General features: G+C 39.6%; 1 protein-coding gene across 4 annotated transcripts in view; it reads right to left on the bottom strand.

The window, feature by feature from the left end:
* The window catches only part of LOC140729489 (anoctamin-9-like), a 128,133-nt gene that overhangs the window by 65,656 nt on the left and 41,827 nt on the right, over nucleotides 1-20,650 (bottom strand). For all 4 annotated transcript variants that reach the window (XM_073049271.1, XM_073049274.1, XM_073049273.1 and 1 more), the window contains 5 exons: nucleotides 7,255-7,389; nucleotides 2,525-2,621; nucleotides 2,115-2,175; nucleotides 1,425-1,507; nucleotides 224-328 (listed from right to left, as the gene is read on the bottom strand). In XM_073049271.1, coding sequence (XP_072905372.1) covers nucleotides 224-328; nucleotides 1,425-1,507; nucleotides 2,115-2,175; nucleotides 2,525-2,621; nucleotides 7,255-7,389 — 481 coding nt within the window. The remainder of the gene's footprint in view (nucleotides 1-223; nucleotides 329-1,424; nucleotides 1,508-2,114; nucleotides 2,176-2,524; nucleotides 2,622-7,254; nucleotides 7,390-20,650) is intronic.

The following is a 20,650-nucleotide window of genomic DNA, read 5'->3' as shown; positions in this document are numbered from 1 at the left end:
ATACCCAAATCCTATTCAGTCCTATAAAAATGCTAAGTTTTTTTCAGTCATCTTAGTGTCAGCTAAATCTAGGTGCACTCTTGTTACCCCAAAACATCTGAGAGTTCATATACTATCTGTACAGCATACCATTATTATCTGTACAGAGTTTTACCATTGCAATATCCTTTCTTTGTAGTTTGTATTATCAATTTCTAGTTAATATAGTGACATATCTACTTACCAGAATACATGCCAGCAACATGACTATCGTTGTGCGTTTGTACGAATGTTGATATTCTTTAAGTCGGTTAGTAGGGTTGTATATTAACCCAAGAATCAAATCCTCCTGGTGTATAAAATAAATCCATGTTGAGATTCCATTTTTTCATAACCCAGTAAAAATAAAATTTAACTAAGAACCAAGCCAACAGTTAAGTAAGAAACCTCTACCCTAAAGTTGGGGAGTGTATGCACTGTAAAGCTTATTTGTCTCTGTTAATTGTTCCTTTGGTCCTAATAGTTATTGATAGTGTATTTTTCATTGAGGACCCTCACAGTTAATGATGGTTCTCAGTCAATTCCATTTTGAAACATGGCAACTAGAATGGCCATGGCCATGGCAGCCAGAGGCAGAAATCTTCCCAAAGGGAAGAGGAAGGTCAATTAATATCTGAAAGGGAATCAGTGTAAGGGCATCCTTTTCAATTAGGATTGAGTATCAGATTGGAGGTTGTTCATCTTGTTTCAGAGAGAAAGACAATTGATATATTGCCATTAATCAAAACTATCAAAGAGTTATGGATAGAAGCAGGGACGTTGAGTTAAATTGGAGAACAGTGATGATTGTTTTGAATGATTGAATCATTTTAGCAACAGAATAACCTACTTCATTAATTAAATTGGCTCTTCAAAGATTACAAAAGGAACTGGGAATTACAGGTTAGAATGACAGATTTGCATCAGGTACACATAAAAACAATCAAGATGGCAGAAAAAGAACTAACTTTTAAATTGATGTTTAGTTTTCATTTTACAGCCATTTACTGAATGTAGGAATGAAATACAGCCATTTCAAGCTTTCAGAGCTATTGACGGTCATTGCATTAACAATATGCATTAAGAAAGTATCTTATATTTTAATTATCAGGTTATTTTCTATGGCAACCTAGTGGTATATTTTGTTCAAATCCAAAAAGTTTACAATAATTAGGTGTTTTAGGACTTCTTAATTGAACTAAAAGTCATTGACCAGTAAATCTTGGTGATTCACAACTCATATTGTATCTTATAAATCCCCCAAAATTGTAAGATGATTTGTGCATTAATAATACCCTCGTAATGTGCATTGTAATTATTAATCTTCCAGCAAATCCAATATTGTAATCACAACAACTCTCAAAACATAAATCTAATGTTTGTAATTCAAAACATGAACATTTTACCTCATCTTCATCCCAGTGATACAAATCCCACGAGCTGACAGCTTTTGCCCGGGCTCTTTTCCATATCTCCAAAAATACTGTAGCTATGTTTTGAGAGAGAAATATTTACTGAATCTATTGATGTTCTATAAGTAAATAATAATGGACCATTATTAAGTGAAAAGTCAATATAAGTTTCATGTGATAAGGCTGAATGTTGTTTAATGAGCACTTGCAATATTAAAGTGACAAGTAGTAGGATGCATAAATTCAGGAAATCAGGTTAATCCATTAAGTTATATTATTGTAGCCCTTGGAAATGCTACAAATGGCTTCATTTTACTGGCCTAGGGTGCAGAACGATCTGCCTGAGTCTCCACTCCAGACCATTTACCCTGCTGTACACTGTACATATTTATGAGCAGATAAGGGCAAGGTTAGGTCTAGTTGTAATGACTACTATACTTATTGTTTGCCCTTGCACACAAGAAACCAGCTGTTTGGGTGTACTCTAGTTAACTGATTTTGCTTGATTTTGATTTTGCTATTCTGTCAATAGGGATTACTGAATTCAGAATGTTGAAGAAATGGTATTTATGGTACAAATGTTTTGTGATTTCCATTGCTGTTAACTTCAAATTTAACACCCAGATCTCTTTTTTATATCAACAAATAAGTGGAAGGTAACATTGAACTGAAGAAAATACATACCCCAGATTGCCATGATCATTGCAAAAATAACAGTTACTTCATGGTCAAACAGTTGTGTAACCTGCAGGAATAGAATTAAAGAATTAGTCAACAGAACTGTTCACAAATGACACAGTGCATGAAGTCATTTTAGCTTTTCAATCCCGATGTATGAATTTATTCCTTGCTTTAGCCAATAATAAAGCAGAGCAGAGAACATAGATATGAGCAACATTTTAGTGAGGAGGTCTAGGAAGCAAAATGAGACAAATTTCAATTTGCTGTACAGCAATGTAAAATTAAAAGAAAAAAATTGGACTGTTGCACAAAATGGTGCCAATGTGAAAAGCCAGTGGTTGTTACTTGTTGTCTTATCTGGAATGGGATCAAAACATTTCCATCTCACCTCTGCCTTCCTAAATATACATTACCTTTGCATAGGAACAGGTTTCATTGAGCCTCCAGAATTGACAACGTTGATCACACAGTGGGCACATAACAATGTCAGTAGCACTGCAAATTTCCTTACTGGTTCATGGAAAGAAAAGACAACCAATTAAACCTGTGAATAAAGGTTAAAAAAAATACAGATGCTGGAAATAGGACATTTAAAAAATAATATATGAACACAGCAGGCCAAGCTGCATTTATGGAGGGAGAAAATGAGTTAATTAACCCGCATCAACGTCGAGTCTTTCCAAACATTTGCCTCGGAGATTTCTTCCTTTTTCTTGAAACATAGTTTGACCACTCCTATTGCTAACAGAGGCCTTGGCCATATTTCCTGACCTCAGGTCTCAACCAATCTCTTCCCAGACAGAGGAAGGATAACATTCACCTACTCCTCACTTTCCTCCCCTCCAGCCTGCATATTCAAAGGATCTTCCCTCAAAATTTCTGCCACCATCAGTTTTCACCACTAGATACATGTTTTCACTAGCATTATCTAACTGCTGAGTGTTTTCTATAGCTGTTTTCCATAGCTCTGTTTTCCATCGTTTTTATGTGTTCCTTTGCCCATATTCCCTCTGCATGCTCTCATTAGCCCACCAATCAGATGGCTTCATTAATAGCTAATCACCACAACAACTCTGCCCTCACTCTATCAAAGATCCTTCCTTCTACCTATCCTTCCACACTCTCTCCTCAAATTAAACCTAACTTGCTTTCTTTAATTGTCAGCTCTGGCAAAGGGTATTTGACCTGAAAAATTAACTCTGTTTCTCTTTCCCCAGATAATGCATGATCAAGCTTGGTATTTTCTGCATTTTCTTCATTATTACAATTAATAATAATTATTATTATTATTATTATAAATACTTTATAGATCCTGAGTGGAAAATTCTTATGTAACAGTAACAACATTTAAAAACATACTTAGCCGCATATTAGTCTGTATAATCTTAACTGTAATATATGTAACAGGTTCATTGTTGACTCAAAGAAAACTCTTTCTATTGGTACTGCATCCATTTGAGTAGTACTCATAATCCAACCTTCAGCTTTGGAATTCCTCATCAAAAATGCTGATCTGCTTTCTACACCTCTATCCATTGTTTCAGAGGTTTCAAAGGTACATTTAATGTCAGAGAAATGTATACAATATACTTCCTAAAAAGCTTTTACTTCACAACCATCCACGAAAACAGACGAGTGCCTCCAAAGAATGAATGATGGTTAAATGTTAAAACCCCAAAGTCCCCCCCCCAGCTCCCCTCCCTTCTGCATGTAAGCAACAGCAAAGCAAAAATCCTCCCCCCCCCCACCAGCAGAAAAAAAGCATTGGCTCCGACCAAACCGTGCTGCAAAGCCACAAACTTGCAATACCCCAATGACTACTCGTTCACCAGGTATTCAACATTCCTTCCAATAATTGTAATTCAATAATTTTGAATTGTGTTGTTTTATTAGTTATATTTGAAAAATTGAACCAAATTTAGCAGGTGATGAAAAGCAGCTTATGAAATCTGCCTCTCCTATGCACAGACAATAGATAATAGGATAACCAATAGCTATTCCGACCGAGTCAAAATAAATATTACCAAACAATAGTGGATGAAATAATCAATAAGACAGATGAAATAGATGTAAGTGTATTTTTAAAAAATAAACTAGTGAATCTGCAGATGGAGGGGTAATCTAAGGTTGGAAAGTTCAGTGTAGAGTCCTAATGGAAGTTGAGTTGCTGTGTTGGGTCTCATTGTAACAGAGCAAGGTAGCTAGAAAAGTGAGTGGATTAATGAACTAAAGTGACAGACAACCAGAAGAGGAGGTCGGTTTCTATAGACTAAATACAGATATTCAACAAATGATCAGCTTATGTGTGTTTGGTTTCTCTATCGTGAACACTGGAAAAAAATACACCATATCGAAAGAAGTGCAAATGATGCATAGCTTTCGCTAGAAGGACTGTTTGGATCCTGTTTCCTAATTCTGATGAAGGGTCTCAAACCTGCAACATTAACTCTGCCTTTCTTTCCACAGATGTAACCTGACTTGCTGAGTGCTTGCAGCATTTTCTGTTTGTTTTCTAGATAATTCTTCAATAAAATTTCTATAGTCGTCACAGGGCTATTGATTCTAAAGTAGTTTAGGCCAGTGTTGGAACTGCAGACTTTTTCATATTTGGGACAGGAGTTCCCAGACTGAACAGTTTCAGAAGTGGCATGCTCCCTCAGCCACTTACACATCTCTTCTCTGAATTGCTGCTGGATGGATTTGCACCTCTCAGTGCCATCTCAATTGCTATTTCTCCGTTTAGAAAGGTCATTGTGCAGAGATTCCAGCAATCAGTGGAGATGTTGCATTTCAAGAAGGCTTTATTGTAGACCCAGGACCAATATCAACACCCTACCATAGATCAAGATAGAGTAAGACTGTATTGATACTTAGAGCTAGTGCAGTTTCAGCAGAAGCACAAATAGTGGTACTTCCAAGCCTGGGGTAGCATTGATATCCCTTGTAATGATTCTGTTCCCTATTTAGGTTCTGCATTTACTGAGAAGAGAACTTGTCCACTACTATGTACAAATCAAAGCTAAATGGAGATCAGTTAAAGTTTTGGACAATAGTAGTGAATCTATGGCATGCATGTGCAAAAATGTTGTTACCACACTGCATGCAGTACTTCCCCTCAATTTTTTAAATCCTATTCATAATAATAAAGATAGTGATTATCTTTACTGCCAAATCAAGCAGTGATATTTTTAAAATGTGGTTACACTTTTCAGCTTGATCAGAATGTGAGATACACCACCAAAGAAACAAAAACATTCAAATCATGGGAGAAGTGGCAGAGATTTTCAAGAGTGGAGGGTGAAAGATTTGGCATGATTAAAAAGGGTTTTGTGAAACAGTAGTGTGCAGGACTTCCTCCATAAAGCAGAATTATGATACTTTTCATAAATGGCTTTGTGATAAAAGTGAGCAAGAACAAAACAAATACAAATTTTCTCAAGAAATTGGCAACAAAAAAATGCAGTCAAATATTTTGATGGCATTTATTTCACTCAGTTCCAACTTAGGTGCTGCAAATTTTGAAGTTTCAAAGATCATTGTTCAACATGGAAAAGCACTCAGTGATAGGGAATATGTTCAGGAATCAGGACTGGAGTGTGGTCCTTTGATCAGATGACATCCATTGGTAGGCTTTCATTGTAATGGAGGCTTGGTTACAAAAGCCAATCTTAAAGAACTCAAGAAATGATGGAAATTGTAAGCAAGGTAATTAATTTTACTTCTGGGTTTGTTTTTTTAAAAAAGAGTTTTAGTATTTAACAGCAAGGTGAATGTGATGTACACAGGACTATTTATATATTAGTGATGTTACATAGAAAACCTACAGCACAATACAGGCCCTTTGGCCCACAAAGATGTGCCGAACATATCCTTAGCCGAGAAATTACCTAGGGTTACGCATAGCCCTCTATTTTTCTGAGCTCCGTATACCTGTCCAAGAGACTCTTAAAAGACCCTGTCGTATCCGCCTCCACCACCGTCACTGGCAGCCCATTCCACCACTCTGCGTAAAAAACTTAACCCTGACATCTCCTCTGTACCCACTTCCAAGCACCTTAAAACTGCACCTTCTCATGCTAGCCATCTCAGCCCTGGGAAAAAGCCTCTGACTATCCACACGATCAATGCCTCTCATCATCTTATACACCTTATATGTTTGTTGGCTTAGAAGGGGTTCTGTCCTTAAACAATTTATTGCATGTTTGAATGAAATTCATCTGTCTAAGAGAAATGAGAAAAAATTCTTGTCAGGACTTATATGATGTTTAAGCAACACACACAAAATGCTGGAGGAACACAGCAGGCCAGGCAGTATCTATGGAAAAGAGTACAGTTGACATTTTGGGTCAAGGCAGTTTAGCAGGACTGGAGAAAAAAGATGCAGAGTAGAGTTAAAAGATGGGGAAGAGGGAGGGAGAAACACAAGGTGATAGGTAAAACTGGGAGGGGGAAGGATGAAGTAAAGAGCTGGGAAGTTGATTGGTGAAAGAGATACAGGGCTGGAGAAGGGAGAATTTAACAGGAGAGGACAGAAGGCCATGGAAGAAAGAAAAGGGGGAGGAACACCAGAGGGAGGCAATGGGCAGGCAAGGAGATAAGGTGAGAGAGGGAAAAGTGGATGGGGAATGGTGAAGGAGTGGTGGGAGGGGAAGGGTGCCATTACCAGAAGTTCAAGAAATTGATGTTCGTACCATCAGATTGGAGGCTACCCAGACAGAATATAAGGTGTTGTTCCTCCAACCTGAGTGTGGCTTCATCATCACAGTAGAGATTCAGTACACTGAGTGAATGACTCCAAAACAGGAACCTCCTGATAGATCTGTTCCTGGCTTCAGCCATTTCTTCCAGGTCGATACCAAAGATACAAAACCCTAAATCTAACTCTTATTTTCCTAATTCTGATTTTGGCATTTACACTTTTGCACTCAATACTACAGGTGCTCACTGCTTCTGCATCTATTGTAATTATTACAGTGAGAATATTTATATATTTTACTCGGGTCATTTAGCCTCATGTCTGTACAGCTGTGATTGAGCTGGTGATCATCAACAGTCGGTACAAAATCTCTATTAAAAATTATTATGATTTGAAATACTAGCAATTCATCTACCCAGTATCTGGAAGACAGAAGTAATACCATACCTCACTTGATTGTTTTCAAAAGATATAAATCCATATAGAAAGACAAGTACTCCAGTTAGAGCAGCAGGGAGCAACATGGTGTTGTACCAGCCAAGCCAGGCAAAATATAAGGCAATCCGTTCTCCAAAGTAGTCCCTGCAAAAAGAGACATACAAAAAGTTGCATTTCTACTATTGCATTTATAAATGTATGAAAGACATAGCAATAGAAATTATTTCTGCAAATATCACATTTAGTCTTAATAAAAGGGCTGAATCAGTACAGTATTGAGCCACAAAACCATGAACCACAAATTCAAAGTTCAAAGTACTTTTATTTTATATATATTGTTACGTACCCTTGTCACGTGACTGGGGTTGAAGCTATACTGGACTTGAGGTAATGGTCTTGTGATGGTGGAGTGATGTCATTTTCCTGCCAGTAGAGGTCATGTGACAGGTTTTTTTTTACAGGGTATAAAAGGAGGACCCCTCCCTGTGAGGAGGGGCAGTTCGTGGCTGGATTTGCCATGTTGACTTCATGCCACTGCGTGATTTAATGTTAAGACGCAGTTTAGTTGAAAGATGAAGTTTTATCTAATGCCTAAAGTTTAAAAGGTCATTGCCAGCTGTTTCTTTATAATACTGCTAGTTGAGAATCACTGGAGAGTGAAGATCGGAGTTCGGGAGTTAAAAGATCGAGGAGAATCGATTTCTATGGTGAAACAGGTTTGACCTTGTTTGATCCTCATTCGGAAGGAATTCGTTGACTGTTCTCGTGTTAATCCCTGTGAAATAGCAGAAAGGATTGGGAACAGTTCTGTAAAGGAAAGGTCAGTGCCTTTAAGCCGTTCCATTTGTCCATCTACGTAAATTCTTTGTGGGAAAAGTTCGATTTGGGAACCAAAGCAACACGACGTGAAAGAGAACTTAAATCGTCTTAAAAAGTCTCTCCTTAAATGGACTGTGAGCATTTTGAACTTTTGCAATACTACTTTGAAGAACTGTTTTTACAACATCGCTTTAAGAACTGTTTAAGCTGCCACACAGCAGCTGATTTCCGGTTACGTGAGTGGTTTGTTTACTTTTGGGGGGTTTGTTTTCAGTGTTTAATAAACGTGTTATTTTTTATAAAAACCCCTGCCTCACTCATATATTTATTGTTGCTGAGTCTGTAACATAAATATGGGGGCTCGTCCAGGATTGGATCATTTGAGTTTAAATGCTTGTTAAATTTTGAATCGGTGTTTTGGAAACGGGGAATACTTGATTCTTTTGTTTGATTGGCTTGTGAGTGGTATTCAGCAACAATGAATATTGATGAGTTTCTGGCTTCGCCAGATGCGGAGTTGTTAGCGAAGGCAAAAAAAACTGAGGTGTCTGAGATAGCTAGTAGATTGCAACTTAAAGGTGTTTTGAAGTCTACATCAAAGGCTCTAATACAGAGAAAAATCGCGTCACACTATGTGGATTTGGGTGATTTTGATGAATCGATTTTAGAGTCGTTTCCAATAAGTAATCTGGAGATGCCGTTGCAAATCGAACAAATGAAGTTGGAACAAAGTAAAGCAGAATTGGAGCGTTGCAGGTTAGAAGCTGATCAGAAAAAAAGGGATTTTGAATATGCAATGACGGAATTAAGGTCTGGGAATCAGTCTTCTGGTTCTAGAAAACCATTTGTTGCTAGTCAAGAAATTAAATTGGTCCCACCATTTAGTGAAACAGAAGTGGAAAGAGATTTACAACATTTTGAAACTATTGCTCAGATTTCAGAGTGGCCGAAAGATAAATGGTCAGTGTTGTTACAGAGTGTAATTAAAGGCAAAGCACAACAAGTTTATACAGCTTTAACTGCTGCGCAAGCACTTGATTATGATATTGTGAAAAAGCATATTTTAAAAGCATACAAATTAGTCCCAGAAGCGTATAGAGAAAGATTTGGAAGTTTGAAGAAGTCTGTGGAAAAAACTTATGTGGAATTTGCCTATGATAAAGCTGTGTGTTTTGAGAGATGGGTTTCTTCTAAAAATGTAAATGAGGACTATAATACATTGAAAGAGCTGATTTTAATGGAGGAATTTAAAAGAAGCATTCCTGTTGAAGTAAGGACCTACTTAAATGAGAGGGATACTGATACATTGCAGGACTCTGCTAGATTAGCTGATGAGTATGTTTTAATCCATAAGAATAAATTTCCTCAGGGCAGAATTTTTAAGAGGAAAAATAACACGGAGACTCAAGGTAAATCAGAAAATAAATCAGAAGTTAATGAGAAAGGTAAGGAGGAAGGAAAACCTGTGAAGGAAAGACAGTTTGGTCCTATTTGTAACTATTGTAAGAAACCTGGCCATGTAATAGCTAACTGTTTCAGATTGAAAAAGAAAGAGAAGGAAGCAGTTCCAGATGCTTGTGTGCAACATACTGAGGCACCTGTAAAATTACAGGGTTTGATAAACACAAATGAGATTTTGTTAGAGTCTGACCAAGTTAAAAAGGGATATGATCATTTTATAACTGAAGGGTTTGTATCCTTGAAAGAAGGATCTACTCTGGTGCCAATAAAAATCCTTAGGGATACTGGAGCTTCTCAATCACTGATGTTAGACAGTGTATTGAAGTTTAATGAAGAGTCTGATACTGGTGAGGTAAATTATATAAGAGGTGTTGGGAGTGATTTTATGCTTGTACATTTGCATAAAGTAAATTTAAAGTCAGGGTTAGTTACAGGATTTGTTAAAGTAAGATTACAGCACAGCTTACCTGTGAAGGGTATTTCTTTATTGTTAGGTAATGACTTTGCAGGTGGACAAGTTTTTCCTGAAGTGCATTTGACAATGGAGTCGGAGGAACCAGAGATGAATTCTAACACAGATTCTTCCTGTGTTGTGACTAGAGCTATGGCTAAAAAGATTGATGTGCAGAATGAGGTTGTTACTCATGTCTGTTTAACTCAGGATTTGAGTTTTGAGGATGTGTCAGAGACTTTCTTACCTTCGTTGTTTCAACAAGATTCTTGGAGTAAGTCTGACTATGAAGATTTATCTCTGTCTCGGAAGGAGATGATAACAGAGCAGAATAGGGACCCTGAAATTATAAAATTAAGGGAACAAGCTCTACTAGATAGTGAAATTGAGAAGGTGCCAGTAGGATATTACTTGGAAAAGTGAGTGTTGATGAGGAAGTGGAGATCACCTACAATTCCTGCAAGTGAGGAATGGAATATTGTTTACCAGGTAGTTGTCCCTAAAGTTTATCGAAATGAGATTTTGACTTTAGCTCATAGTGTGCCTTTAGGTGGACATCAAGGGGTAAGGAAAACTGTGGGCAAGATTTTAAAACATTTTTACTGGCCTGGTCTAAGAAAAGATGTGGCGATGTTTTGTAAAACGTGCCATTCTTGTCAAATTGTGGGTAAACCAAATCAAGTTACACCAGTGGCTCCATTACAACCTATTCCAGCATTTGGTGAACCATTTTCTAAAGTTATTGTAGATTGTGTTGGTCCATTACCAAAGACAAAAACTGGTTATCAGTATTTGTTGACTATCATGTGTACTTCGTCTAGGTTTCCAGAGGCAGTACCACTTAGGAATATAACAGCTAAAACTGTGACAAAGGCCCTTATAAAATTCTTTACTTATTTTGGATTACCTAAGGAAATACAAACTGATCAAGGCAGTAATTTTATGTCTGGATTGTTTCAACAGATAGTTTATAAATTGGGAGCTAAGCAAATCACTTTGTCTGCATACCATCCAGAATCGCAAGGTGCCTTGGAGAGGTTTCATTCTACCCTCAAGAATATGATTAGGACATATTGTGTGGAAAATGAAAGTGATTGGGATGAGGGTATAAACTTACTTTTATTTGCAGTAAGGGAATCGGTACAAGAATCTTTAGGTTTTAGTCCATTTGAACTTGTATTTGGGCATAGAGTTAGAGGATCTTTAGCTTTATTAAAAGAACAGTGGATTAGTAAGGAAATACACACTAATTTGTTGGACTATGTTTTGAAATTTAAGGACAGGTTACATAAAGCTTGTAGCTTAGCCAAGGAAAATTTAAAATTGGCTCAGGAGAAAATGAAAACTTGGTATGATAAAGAAGCTAGGATGAGGATGTTTAAGCCTGGAGATAAAGTGTTGGTTCTTTTTCCAGTGCAAACGAATCCTTTACAAGCTAGATTTCATGGTCCTTATGAAATTGTGTCTAAAATCAATGATGTGGATTACGTGATAAAAACTCCAGATCGTAGAAGGTCAACACAACTTTGCCATATAAATATGATAAAACCATATTTTGGGAAACAATCTGATACTGTGACTGTTGTGGTTAGTGAGAATGAGTTTGATTTAATGAGGAACATGATAGATGATTCATCTGAATTTCATTCTAAGTCCAACATTGTTTCTGTTAGGTTACCAAATTCAACCATTCTGGAAAATATTGATGAGAAATTAGCACATTTACAGCCAGAGCAGAAGCAACAGATGAAGGAATTAATTTTTAAATATAAGGATTTGTTTCCAAATGTTCCGAGGAGGACTACTATAGCTTCACATGATGTAGATGTTGGAGATGCCAAACCTATTAAACAACACCCATATAGGATGAACATAGAAAAATGTGAACTTGCTGAGAAAGAAATTAAATATATGTTAGAGAATAATATTATTAGACATTCTAACTCGAATTGGAGTTCACCCTGTGTTATGGTGCCAGAACCAGATGGTAGTATTAGGTTTTGTACGGACTATAGGAAGGTGAATGCTGTAATGAAAACAGATGCATATCCAATTCCTAGAGTAGATGATTGTGTAGATAAAGTTGGAAAAGCAAAGTTCCTTACAAAGATTGATTTATTGAAAGGGTATTGGTGTGTTCCATTAACGGACAGAGGTAGAGAGATTTCTGCATTTGTAACTCCATCTGGGTTATATGAATATAATGTTCTTCCATTTGGGATGAAGAATGCCCCAGGTACTTTCCAGAGGATGATTAACTCTGTAATTCAGGGATTGAAAGATACTGATGCTTATATTGATGATTTAGTGACAGGAAATGATACTTGGGAAGCACACATTATTGCGGTGGAGAAATTGTTTGAAAGGCTTTCAAAAGCTAACTTAACTATTAATTTAGCTAAGAGTGAATTTGGACATGTCACTGTGACTTACCTTGGTTATGTTGTGGGTCAAGGTAAGGTAGCTCCGGTTCAGGCAAAAGTTCGGGCAATTTTAGAGATTCCCACTCCAACGGGGAAAAAGACTCTCAGAAGATTCTTGGGAATGGTAGGATATTATCGAAAATTTTGTGAGAATTTTGCTTATGTTGCCCTTCCATTAACTAACCTTTTGCAGAAGAATGTGAAGTTTGTGTGGACAGTGCCTTGTCAAGAAGCATTTGAAAAATTGAAAACAGTGATATGTCAACAACCTGTGCTTAAGGCACCTGACTTTGAAAAACCTTTTTCATTAGCTGTAGATGCTAGTGATGAGGCTGTGGGAGCAGTATTAATGCAAAGGAATGAGGGTGATGAGGTTGATCATCCAGTAGCTTACTTTTCTAAGAAATTTGATAATGTTACGAATGTGCCACAGCTCTGAGGGGCCGAAGGGTGCGGGGTAGCCCCCTTCTTTGTGAGAATCGCAAGATCACTATTAAGTCAGTTCAGGAGACCCAGGAAATGAGAGAAAGACATGCAGAATCCACAAAGAGTTTGGAATGTGTCCTGGCCTCCGAAAGGTGGACCCAATGATACCGGCTATTGTCTCTTGGAGACGGACTTGTGTATTGCATCCTGTACGATGCATCGAAGCCCCAGGCAATGAACCGAGGAGGAGGTTGGTGGAGGGATTGCATCATCCCAACCTGATTGACACCTGAGACCCTGTGAGTCAGGATAAAAAGAGGGTCTGTGGGAACAGCCCCTCAGATGCACCAGAAGAAACGCTAGCGATCCCGTAATAGCAAAAACCAGTGGAAGGCCACGTGCGTCCGTTTCCATTTGCCCCGGAATCGGTGGCCTTTACCACGGAAGAATGGTTTTTAGCTAACAACGGGGAAATCAAATCCCAACGACTCTCGAAGGATTGACATCATAAAAGGAATGGGCAAGTTTTAACCCGTCTTTCTCTCCAACCAAAGAGCTGCAGCTGGAATGAACTAAAGTGACTTTTATATTTCCATCGCACAATACGTTATCCCCTAGACAACGATAGAGCTATTTCTTATTGATTATTATTATACCCGCGCTTTTAGATTTAGTATTGACAACGTATATTATTTGTATGTTTGCATTGATATTATTTTTGTGTATTTTTATCAATAAATACTGTTAAAAATAGTACCATCAGACTTCAACAGACCTCTCTATCTTTGCTGGTAAGTGACCCAGTTACGGGGTACGTAACAATTGGGGTTCTCATCTCAGGATTTGACACCAATTTGGGAGGCCAGTGAATCGGGCTTGTAAGTCCAAACTTGGATCTGGTTACGCGGGTAGCCAGACGGGAAACCAGCAAAGATGGACGTGGGTGAATTTATAGAAAATCCGACTCTGGAGGCGCTAGAGGCGGCCACCAAATCAGATTTGATAAATTTGGTGAAGGGGTTAAACCTCGCAGAGGTGAGGTTGTCAATGAAAAAGCGGGAGGTGCGAAGGGCAATAACTCAGTATTATATTGGGAAGAATGTGTTTGCAGCTGAGGTATTGGAAAATATCCCTGAAAAGGTACCAGCTAGTGGGACGGCTCAGTTAGAGTTGGAGAAATTAAGGTTGGAACATGCAATTAAGTTAAAGCAGCTGGAAGCAGCTGAGAAGGAGAATGAAAGAGCTGAGAGAGAAAGGGAGCATGCGCTCCAGCTAAAGGAGTTAGAGGTGAAACGGGAGCAGGAAAGAGCTGAGAAACAAAGCGAGCACGAAATTCAGTTAAAACAGCTGGAGGCAGCTGAAAAAGAGAAGGAAAGGGCCAAGAAGGAGAGGGAGGCAGAGAAACAGAGGAAACATGACTTGGAGATGGAGAAGTTAAGGCAAGAGCAACGAGTTCAGGGGTCAGACCGAGAGGAGCGGTTTAATGTTAGTCGGGAGTTGAGGTTAGTACCTCCGTTCAAGGAGACGGATGTTGATAGTTATTTCTTGCTTTTTGAAAAGGTGGCAGTGAAGCAGAAGTGGCCCAGAGATCAGTGGGTGGTGTTGTTACAAAGTGTGTTAAAAGGGAAGGCACAGCGGGCATATACGGCATTGTCCATGGAGGAGGAAGAGGAGGAGAGTTATGACAAAGTAAAGGCGGCCATTCTCCGGAGTTATGAGTTAGTACCTGAAGCGTATAGACAAAAGTTCAGGAATTTAAAGAAAGGGTGGAATCAGACGTATACTGAGTTTGCCTATGAGAAGGGTGTGCTCTTGGACCGTTGGTGCACAGCAGAGATAGTGGAAGAGGATTATTGGCGTCTCAGGGAGTTAATTCTGATTGAGGAATTTAAAGGTTGTGTTTCAGAGGATATCCGGATGTATTTGAATGAGAAGCCGAATAAGTCCAGCTCAGAATTTGCTAGGTTCGCAGATGAATATGCTCTAACCCACAAGACAAAGTTTTCCTCGAATAAAAGTTCCCAGAGAGACCGTGGGAACGATCGAGAAAGCCCACCGGCTGAGGCAGAGGTCCCGCCGGGAGCTCGTGGTAAGATTGAGGGGGAAAGGCAAGACGGCCAGAGATTTCCGGGCTTGACCTGTTTTAATTGTGGAAAAGGGGGGCATATTGCATCTAGGTGCTTTGCTCTGAAGAAAGAGACAGGAAAAGGGAAAGCAGCAGTCCCTATTGGATGTGCCGTGGTAATCAGTAAATCAACAAGAGAGCCCCGGGTAGACAGAGTACGAGAAGGGTCTGAGACTTGTATGTCAAACGGAACCGTGTCTGTGAGGGAGGGAGGTACCCCAGTTCCAGTACAGATCTGGAGAGACACGGGGGCTGAACTATCATTGATCAGCAGTAAGGTACTAGATTTTGGTCGCAAGACGGGAATGGTAGCTGTGAAAGGAATAGGCAAAGGGACGGAAATGGTGCCCTTGCATAGGGTCATTATGAATTGTGAGCTAGTCTCTGGACCAGTTGAAGTGGGGGTGCGATCAGAATTCCTGAGAACTGACGCGGACGTCCTTCTGGGTAATGATTTAGCCGGTGGTAGGGTTTGGTCAGCAATGACGCTGACGAGCCGGCCGGTGAGCGTTGCAGCCCCACCCCTAGCGTCCAAGATCTATCCCGCATGCGCGGTTACTTGCAGCATGTCGAGAAAGGCAGCTGAGAACGAGAGCAGTTTAAATCTGGCCAGTATCGATTTGGCCGAGACGTTTTTACCGACCCTGTACCACGACGGTTTAGAGGGTGGTAAAACGAAGAGTAGTAAAGTGAAAGAGAGTAAGGGAGAGGTGGTAGACCTGCCCTTAGCAAGGAGAAAAGTTCTAGAGGCAGGAGATAAAGATGAGAAACAGATAGAGCTGTTAAAAGGTCCAGAGTTGGACATGGATGATCTGTCTGGTTTGGCAGAACTGTTTGAAGAAGTTGAAAATTCTAAAGGTGTTCCCGATAATGAAATGAGGGCAGTCCTAGATGAAAAGGGTGCCCTTACCTTGAAGAAGTCTGCTGGGTTGGCAGATGAGGTTGTTTCAGCCCGCGGGGTTGAGTTTACTCCGGAAGGGAGTTGCCCAGAGAGTAGCTGGGAGAATCAGGGGAATTTAGAGTTTGGACCGGGTACGGGTATTGAAAACCTGGAAGAGGCAAATGTCCCGTTGGAGTGTGTCCAAGATGTGGATGCACATGGTACTGACCCTAGTAATGAAGCTCAGAAAAAGTCTGAGGTATTTGATTCAGTTGACAAGGAAGGCAGTCCTTGTGGGTCAGATAGACTTGGTTCAGCGAAGAAAGGGTTAACCTTGGTAATAGTGGGAAGTGAGAGTTCCCAGGTGTTTGTGCTCGAAGGTGTGTTAAAAGTTAATGCGGAGATCAAAAGTGGGGAGATGAGTATCATCATTGAAGGAAACGGGAAATATGTAGTTCCCCAATCGAATGAAGAAAATTTAAAACCTGCGGATCACTTACAGGTTGAGTTGGAAGATGACGGGGCCCCCCATGCTATTGTTATTCCAGGGTGTGGTGTGAAAAGGCAGAATTTGAAATGCTGCTTGAACAAAGAGTTCGAACTGAAAACTAATAGCCTGAAGGGTCCTGAAGAGAAAGCTAGCAACTTGCGTAAAATTAAAGAATTGGGTGGAAATTCAGAAGATGGTCTAAGTTTGGGACACAGTGTTGATAAAATAACTCCTATGAAAGAAGCGGGCGAAAGCCTATTTCGCCAGGGTACCCAAGCTCCCCACGTGGGAACTAACCGGAAAAGAGACGAGGGTTAATGGGGACGCCATTTTTAAATAGCAGAAACCGGTTTTAAGGGATTTCGACAAAGCCTGTGAATAATAAAAGACAACCCCCATGGAAGCCTGCCTGTTAAGTTTGAAAGCAACATAACGATTAGTATTTGCATGAACTTTTGTAGTATACACGTAAGCTTAAGATCACAACTCTTTAGTTTTATTTGCTGAAGAAAAAAATAGGTGGTTACTAAATTGGAGTCTGATGCTACAAGACTTTAGTAGGGTACAAGATGTTAAGGTATTAAAGGAAGTGACAATTGTAATTGGTAACCATCTAGATGCTGAGTTGAATGTATAACTGTATTACTCTGTAGTGAAAAGGAAAAGCTTTTGTATTGTGTTAGATTCTAAAATCCTGTAAGACTCTGTACTACTTCGTTTTCACCGCTGGTGAAAACGCTTTGAAGAAAGGGGGTGTTACAAATGTGCCACAGCTCTGAGGGGCCAAAGGGTGCGGGGTAGCCCCCTTCTTTGTGAGAATCGCAAGATCACTATTAAGTCAGTTCAGGAGACACAGGAAATGAGAGAAAGACATGCAGAATCCACAAAGAGTTGGAATGTGTCCTGGCCTCCGAAAGGCGGACCCATTGATACCGGCTATTGTCTCTTGGAGACGGACTTGTGTATTGCATCCTGTACGATGCATCGAAGCCCCCAGGCAATGAACCGAGGAGGAGGTTGGTGGAGGGATTGCATCATCCCAACCTGATTGACACCTGAGACCCTGTGAGTCAGGATAAAAAGAGGGTCTGTGGGAACAGCCCCTCAGACACACCAAAAGAAACGCTAGCGATCCCGTAATAGCAAAAACCAGTGGAAGGCCACGTGCGTCCGTTTCCATTTGCCCCGGAATCGGTGGCCTTTACCACGGAAGAACGGTTTTTAGCTAACAACGGGGAAATCAACTCCCAACGACTCTCGAAGGATTGACATCATAAAAGGAATGGGCAAGTTTTAACCCGTCTTTCTCTCCAACCAAAAAGCTGCAGCTGGAATGAACTAAAGTGACTTTTATATTTCCATCGGACAATACATTATCCCCTAGACAACAATAGAGCTATTTCTTATTGATTATTATTATACCCGCGCTTTTAGATTTAGTATTGATGACTTATCTTATCTGTGTGTTTGCATTGATATTATTTTTTGTGTATTTTTATCAATAAATACTGTTAAAAATAGTACCATCAGACTTCAACGGACCTCTCTATGTTTGCTGGTAAGTGACCCAGTTACGGGGTACGTAACAATAAGCATCAAAGAAATTATTCGACAATAGAGAAGGGATTGTTATCTCTTGTTTTAGCTTTAGAATATTCTGAGGTATATGTTGGTACAACTCAAAAACCACTCATTGTTTACACTAATCATAGTTTTTCTGAGTAAGATGAAAAACAAAAACAGAAGATTATTAAATTGGAGTTTGATGTTAAAAAAGTACAATATTGTGATAACTCATATTAAAGGTAAAGATAATGTGGTTGCTGATTGTCTATCTCGATGTTGAATGTACAATGTAATTTTTTTATGGAGTGGTTTTTTTACAATTGTAACACTCCTACTGTATGGTAAGATGTTATATGATGATACTGTATTGTATATTGTGTATGTTATAAAATTTATACATTTGTTTTTCTTGTAAATGTTAAAATTTTTGTTCTTGACAGAAATTCTTTTTTGGAGGGAGGTGTTACGTACCCTTATCACGTGACTGGGGTTGAAGCTATACTGGACTTGAGGTAATGGTCTTGTGATGGTGGAGTGATGTCATTTTCCCGCCAGTAGAGGTCATGTGACAGGTTTTTTTTTACAGTGTATAAAAGGAGGACCCCTCCCTGTGAGGAGGGGCAGTTCGTGGCTGGATTTGCCATGTTGACTTCATGCCACTGCGTGATTTAATGTTATGACGCAGTTTAGTTGAAAGATGAAGTTTTATCTAATGCCTAAAGTTTAAAAGGTCATTGCCAGCAGTTTCTTTATAATACTGCTAGTTGAGAATCAGTGGAGAGTGAAGATCGGAGTTCGGGAGTTAAAAGATCGAGGAGAATCGATTTCTATGGTGAAACAGGTTTGACCTTGTTTGATCCTCATTCGGAAGGAATTTGTTGACTGTTCTCGTGTTAATCCCTGTGAAATAGCAGAAAGGATTGGGAACAGTTCTGTAAAGGAAAGGTCAGTGCCTTTAAGCCGTTCCATTTGTCCATCTACGTAAATTCTTCGTGGGAAAAGTTCAATTTGGGAACCAAAGCAACACGACGTGAAAGAGAACTTAAAACGTCTTAATAAGCCTCTCCTTAAATAGACTGTGAGCATTTTGAACTTTTGCAATACTACTTTGAAGAACTGTTTTTGCAACATCGCTTTAAGAACTGTTTAAGCTTCATTGCTTTAAGAACTGTTTAAGCTGCCGCACAGCAGCTGATTTCCAGTTACGTGAGTGGTTTGTTTACTTTTGGGGGGTTTGTTTTCAGTGTTTAATAAACGTGTTATTTGTTATAAAAATCCCTGCCTCACTCATATATTTATTGTTGCTGAGTCCGTAACAATATATATTGTGCATTCGGGTGGATGGAGCTCATCAGCCTGGGAAGGCAGTCCATCAAAGAGAGGGAAAACTCTGATTTCAAACCTCTGCTGTCTTGCAGCCATACCCACTCATGGGAAAGGCTTCGGGAGTAAACCCTGAGGACAAATCCAGAGCTGGAGTCCCTAAGGCAGTCCGACGTTGTCTTCAACCTCATTCTGGCAACTCCTGCGATGACACTGGTGCCAAACTGTATCAGCCCTTGCCCTTCCCTTGGACAACATCGGTGGCGTGGAGAGGGGAGATGTGCTGCATGGGCAACAGCTGGTCTTCCATATAACCTTGCACAGCCCTGCGCCCTGGAGAAGTCCTTCCAGGCACAGATCCATGGTCTCGCAAGACTAATGGATGCCATACATATATTATGCAACCTTGAGATTTGTCTCCTTACAGGCAGCCACAAAACAAGAAATCTGAAAGAACCCATTTTAAAAAAGACTAACAAACACCTGATGCAGAGAAAGAGAGAAAAAAACACAAATTGTGCAACAATAAAAGCAAAGAACGGCATTCAGAACCAAAGGTAGTCCATAGGCATGAAGGCCAGAGCAGCTGGAGCAGTACTACAGCCTCAGCCTTAGTGCCGCAGAGAATGGAGTAAAATTTGTAATAGAGCAGCAAGCAAAATTGGCCTAACCCTTGCCTCTGGTCCTGACACCCTGCTATTTCAATCCATCCAGTCCAGCATTTAGATCATCCAAACATTGGGTCATCCTTTGCACTAGGATCAGGGCCCTGTCACATTGATACACTCTGGGCCTGGAGCTCGTCGCCATGTTTCAACCCAAACCCGACCTTTCCAAACTGGCCAGCCACTTAAATCAATCAGATCTAGATCTCAGTTTAGGTGAATGGGTTCCGAAACTCCTGCACTCCGACTTTTCTCTGCTTCGCAAGCCCCAACTCCATCACAACCATTTCTCAACCTCGCTCTGACCATAAATTCAAAGTTCAAAGTACTCCTTGAACATGCCTCAACCTTGCTCTGACTTTGCATCGCACCTGCATGTCTCGACCCTCGAGCCAGCCTTGCCTTCGCTCGCCTCTTCATTGGTTGTGGTGAATGTTTACCACTACTTTCACAGAGAAAGTATTATTAATAAAGTGATTGGTTGTACTTCTTGCTTTATGAACCATTAGTAAGTTGTCATCCATCTTCAGTAGTGCCATCTTAAACCGCTTTTTCATATGAAAGCCAATGTCTTAACCTATTAAACTACACAGATCCTTAGAAATGTTGCAGCCAAACAATGAAAAAACATTAAGTGATGAAAAGAATTTAAAAATAGTAATGTTATTTTCCCCATTTCCCTATTGTCATTGTCCTTAACTGAAATCAATTGAGAAGAACTGGCTTAGATGATTCGTGCAATTCACTGCAATTTTGCACTCAGTGATTGGAATCCA

This window comes from Hemitrygon akajei, chromosome 6 (assembly GCF_048418815.1).
Source record: "Hemitrygon akajei chromosome 6, sHemAka1.3, whole genome shotgun sequence".
Classification (NCBI taxonomy): domain Eukaryota; kingdom Metazoa; phylum Chordata; class Chondrichthyes; order Myliobatiformes; family Dasyatidae; genus Hemitrygon; species Hemitrygon akajei.
This window is presented reverse-complemented; position numbering and strand designations above follow the sequence as displayed.